Genomic DNA, 5,476 nt, shown 5'->3' on the forward strand with positions numbered 1-5,476 from the left:
TTAGGGGTGTGTGGCCTAACATGCAAAGGAGTTCCTGCTACAAAAAAATAACTCTGGGTTTTGACAACAAACAAGGTAAACAGAATAACAAGCAAAAGGTGGGTGTGGCTGGATAACCACACTTCTGGTAACATGGGGCTGTGGCCTAATGTGCTAATGAGCTGTACTGTCAGGGGTGTGGCCCAATATGCTAATGAGTTCCTGCTGTTGGGTGTGGCCTATTATGCTAATGAGTTCCTGCTGGGCTTTTTCTACAAAAAGAGCCCTGGCACGACTAAACACCGAGGCACATACCTTCCCACTGAAGCAGCACCTATTTGTCTACTTGCAATTTCTTGCTTTCAAACTGCTAGGTTGGCAGGAGCTGGGGCCAGAGATGGGAGCTCACTTTGTTAAGCAATACCCGGATTTCAAACTGCCAAACAACAGACCTTCTGGTCTGCAGCTCAGCATCTTATCTACTGAGCCAACGTGGCCCCTAGTTCAGGATAAAAAGGTAAAGGTAAAGGTCCCCTTGCTCGAAAGCCAGTCGAGTCCGACTCTAGGGTTGCGGTGCTCATCTCCGTTTCAAAGCCGAAGAGCCAGCGCTGTCCGAAGATGTTTCCGTGGTCATGTGGCCGGCATGACTAAACACCAAGGCGCACGGAACGCTGTTACCTTCCCACCGAAGTGGTACCTATTTATCTACTTGCAATGTCTTGCTTTTGAACTGCTAGGTTGGCAGGAGCTGGAACGAGAGACAGGAGCTCACTCCGTCATGCGGCACACTCGGGTCTCGAACAGCTGAACGACGACCTTCCACAGCCTGCAGTTCAGCGTCTTAACCACTTGAGCCACCGCAGCTCCTAGGGCAGGATAGAAGTCTCAAAAATAAAATAAATATCGAATCGACCACTAGAGGGAACAAAACACAAGTAACGAGAAGACACAAGTGAGAAAAACTGTCCCGTTCATTTAAATGGAGAAGTTCAGTAAAATCTTCTACTAGTTTACAGCAAATTGAGTCCAGATACCTTCGTGACCTAGAGCAAGCCACCATCTGTTCTGCCCTGCTTTTATTTGGGCTCTGGCACCACTACCAACTTGGGAACAGGAGCTGTCTTCTAACTTGGCTACCGGCACATTAACTTTCTGCTCACATCGTTACCCCTTCTGTCACGGATCCGCAAGTCCTCGGTGCAGTTGCCCTGTGGCTTTCCTTTTAACAGCTGGCCGTAAAACCGGGCCAGTGTTAACAGCCGCGAAAGCCGGCTGAGTTGTCATTTCCTTCGACTGAGTTCATTAAATTCCATGCACGGTTTATGGACGTGGGCCTCGAAGAGGTCCTGTGCGGCGTTACAGAGAGATTGCATGTCAAACAATGATAAATGCATTATTTAGGTGTTGCCACGATCACAACTAGTCGGCTTACTTCCTGCCGCTGCTATTTTTATGCATCGGTCTCAGAACGCATTCTCCTGGCTACCCACCTCTCAGGTCTGAACTCTTCCGGCTCCGGCCAATATTCGGGGTCACGGTGCAAGACGTAAGCAGGGATCACGGTCACGGTTCCTTCCGGGATAGTCACTCCATTAATCTCCACGGTGCTTTTGCAGACCCTCTCGATCCGTGCCCCTGGGGGGAAGAGCCGGAGGGTTTCATTCACTGCCATGTCAAGGTACTCCATCTGAAGGATGGCGTCATAGGTGGGCGTGGCCTGTGAAGGGAGAAAAATATCTCCTAGTGAGGGGCGGCATTTAACAGTGGGCTATAACGATGACAGCAGCCATGAAATGAAAAGGCGCCTGCTCCTTGGGAGGAAAGCAATGGCAAACCTAGACAGCATAATGAAAAATAGAGACATCACCCTGCCAACAAAAGTCCGTATGGTCAAAGCAATGGCATTCCCAGTAGTCATGTATGGCTGCGAGAGTTGGACCCTATGGAAGGCCGAGCACTGAAGAATAGATGCTTTCGAATTATGGTGCTGGAGAAGACTCTTGAGAGTCCCTTGGACTGCAAGGAGATCAAATCAGTCAATCCTAAAAGAGATCAACCCGGACTGTTCCCTGGAAGGCCAGATAATGAAGCTGAAGCTCAAATTCTGTGGCCACCCAATGAGAAGGGAGCACTCACTGGAGAAGACCCTGATGCTGGGAAAGATTGAAGGTCAAAGAAGACGGGGACAGCAAAGGATGAGATGGTTAGACAGTGTCATAGATGCAACGAACATGAAATTGAGCCAACTTCAGAGGACGACAGAGGACAGGAAGGCCAGGCAGGAGGTGGTCCATGGGGTCATGAAGAGTCGGACTCGACTGTGCGACTGAACAACAACAACAACACGAATAACTGGATGCCATTCCATTGGATTGCGGATTATGAAATGTGGTCGACAAATAAAATGCTGCAAGAATTGGAAGCCAATCCCAACACGACATTTCACACTTAGACAGAACCTTTGCACTTCTCACAATCTTACCGTAGATATCTCATAGTTCATCGCTATATACCCTATTTGCATTCAGCTTGTAATGAGAGACTTTTATTTTTTTTACACAGGCATGAAAAAGTTGGCCCTGCAATTACTGTGACGATAAATACTAAAATTATCGAACGGGCCTAGCATTAGCGAGTCATATTACAACAAGAGATAGTTTTTTAAAAAAACAAATCAGGTTTTCAGCTTTTTGCCCAAATACTTTAAAAAGATTACGAAAAATCTAAAGTCACCCGCCAAAAATTCTCACCCATCCTTCTTCCGAAATTTCCATTCAGAGAAACCTGATTTGCTTGTCATAACAGTGCTTATTTACAGAAAAACATCAAGTTTTATCATTCTCTTAATCTGTTCTATCCTGTGATCATTCTCTAGATAACTGATCGGTTCATAACTAAATATGAGATAACCAACGTAAGTTCAAATACGCCAATCAGCAGGTGCGTATGAAATACATCTGATATAGCATGATAAGAAGGCCAGTCTCAGCGCCTATTAAAGAGCAATTAATCTAACTTTTCTGTAACTGCCAGATAAGTACTACAGAAAAGATTAGAATCCACATGCAAAAGAAACTCCTCAGGAAACAGGAAACCTCCTCAGGAAACAATCCATGTACAAAAGAACCTCCTCAGGAAAGTTCCTCCATTAGCACGTTCACAGCCTCGGGAACTCCTACAAGATAATGACTCAGCCCTTCCCCACCTTCCTGAGTAGATAGAAATTACCTGCCAACCATTTTTCTTCTCACCTTGACACAGAGAGTACTCCATCTTTCTGTGTCATACCTCTGGGGATGCCAGTCACAGCTACTGGCGAAATGTCAGGTCCTACAATGCCAAGACCACGGCCAGACAACCCGGAAAATCCACAACAGTTAATTTTCCGTAACTGTTTCAACTAACAGTCCAAGATGAAAGTAACCTGAAGCAAAGAGAGTTCGACAGCAGAAAAAGTGCTTGAACTCTTGGTTGGCTTGCAAACTCGGCAAGAACACTTTAATGTTGTCACAACTAATGCTACAAGCGGGTTTCTACCACTCAAAAAATAAAACAGACCTTTAAAATACACGACTCCTTTCTCCTTCAGCAAATTTCCGTCCCGGTACAGCAAACCAGTTTGGTGTAGTGGTTAGGAGTGTAGACTCCAATCTGGGAGAACCAGATTTGATTCCCCACTCCTTCACATGCAGCTGTCGGGGTGACCTTGGGTCAGTCGTAGGTTCTTTCAGAGCTTTCCTCTCAGGAGCAGTCCTCGAGAGAGCTCTCTCAGCCCCTCCTACCTCACAGGGTGTCTGTTGTGGGGAGGGGAAGCGAAAGGAGATTGTAAGCCGCTCTGAGACTCCTTCGGGTAGTGAAGGCTGGGGTATAAATCCAATCTCCTCCTCTTCATTTGGGCCAAGCTCAGTTAACACGAGACACTGGGAACGTTTACCTGGTCAGGGAGAGCTTCGTCGATCTCCTCTTGTAGCCTCTGCTGAACATCCGGGTGGGTGGCCAGGCAGTAAGACAGGAAGCTGAGGGAGGAGCTGGTGGTCTCGTACCCCGCAAAAATAAAGATAATGGCTTGTGCGATGATCTCCTTGTCAGTCAGAGCTAGAAAAGAACAAGGAGGGAAAACAAGTAAGGAAAATACGTCTGTTAAACAGCCACTGGATCCCCCAGCCTGAACTTTAGAAAAAGACCCGTGGAGGATAGACATGGAGCTGCGGTGGCTCAAGTGGTGAAGACGCTGAACTGCAGGCTGTGGAAGGTCGGTAGTTCAGCAGTTCGAGACCCGAGTGTGCCGCACGACGGCGTGAGCTCCCGTCTCTCGTTCCAGCTCCTGCCAGCCTAGCAGTTCGAAAGCAAGAAATTGCAAGTAGATAAATAGGTACCACTTCGGTGGGAAGGTAACAGCGTTCCGTGCACCTCAGTGTTAAGTCATGCCGGCCACATGACCGTGGAAACGTCTTCGGACAGCGCTGGCTCTTCGGCTTGGAAACGGAGATGAGCACTGCAACCCTAGAGTCGGGCTCGACTGGCTTTCGAGCAAGGGGACCTTTACGTTAGGATAGACATGGGTGGGGTCAAGGCCGGGGCAAGAAGGAAGCGGGATTCTCCACCCTCCAGTGTTGTTTCCCTAATATAAATCCCCCTACACAGGCAAAAAATCCCATTTGCCACAGTGGGGAAATACAGAAAGGTCCCGTCGATACCCCTGCTGCAGTTATTATGAAATAGAAGGAGGAACCACAAGAAATGCTTTCAAAACACATATACGGGGAAGGGCTTTGGCTCAGGAGAAGAGTTTCTGCTTGGCATGCAGAAGATCCCAGGTTCAATCCCCGGCATCTCCAGCTGACAAGGACTCGGCAGCAGGTGATGCAAAAGACGTCTGCTTAAGAACCTCCCCGCAACCAGTCGACTTGTCGGAACTGTGATTGTGCTTTACTGTTCATCATTGTTTTAGATTGTTTGATTTTTTAAACTGTATTTATTGTATCGCTCTATGATGTAACTCGCCCTGATCCCGCTTGCGGGATGGGCAGGCTATAAGTACAAATAAGAAAGAAAGAAAGGAAGGAAGGAAAAAAGGAAGGAAGGAAGGAAGGAAGGAAGGAAGGAAGGAAGGAAGGAAGGAAGGAAGAAAAAGTAAGGAAGGAAGGAAGGAAGGAAGGAAGGAAGGATTAGTTTTATACCCTGCCTTTCACTACCTGAAGGAGTCTCAGAGCGGCTTACAATCTCCTTTCCCCTCCCCACAACAGACACCCAGTGAGGTCGGTGGGGCTGAGAGAGCTCTTTCGAGCACTGCTCTCGAGAGAACAGCTCCGAGAGAACTATGACTGGCCCAAGAAGGAGGAGGAGGAGGAGACTGGGTTTATACCCTGCCCTTCACTACCCAAAGGAGTCTCAGAGCGGCTTACAATCTCCTTTCCCTTCCCCTCCCCACAACAGACACCCTGTGAGGTGGGTGGGGCTGAGAGAGCTCTCTCAAGAACTGCCCGTGAGAGAACAG

The 5,476-nt window shown here is 47.9% G+C and overlaps 1 protein-coding gene across 1 annotated transcript in view; it reads right to left on the minus strand.

Annotated features, from left to right (window-relative positions):
- The window catches only part of LOC107125822 (cytochrome P450 3A19-like), a gene marked incomplete at its 5' end in the record, with an annotated part of 19,659 nt that overhangs the window by 6,683 nt on the left and 7,500 nt on the right, over positions 1–5,476 (minus strand). Inside the window, 2 exons of the mRNA XM_015429283.1 lie at positions 1,470–1,696; positions 3,914–4,074. Of these exons, the coding sequence (XP_015284769.1) occupies positions 1,470–1,696; positions 3,914–4,074 (388 nt within the window). The remainder of the gene's footprint in view (positions 1–1,469; positions 1,697–3,913; positions 4,075–5,476) is intronic.

This window comes from Gekko japonicus, unplaced genomic scaffold, assembly GCF_001447785.1.
Source record: "Gekko japonicus isolate JY-2015 unplaced genomic scaffold, Gekko_japonicus_V1.1 scaffold4178, whole genome shotgun sequence".
NCBI classification, from domain to species: Eukaryota; Metazoa; Chordata; class Lepidosauria; order Squamata; family Gekkonidae; genus Gekko; species Gekko japonicus.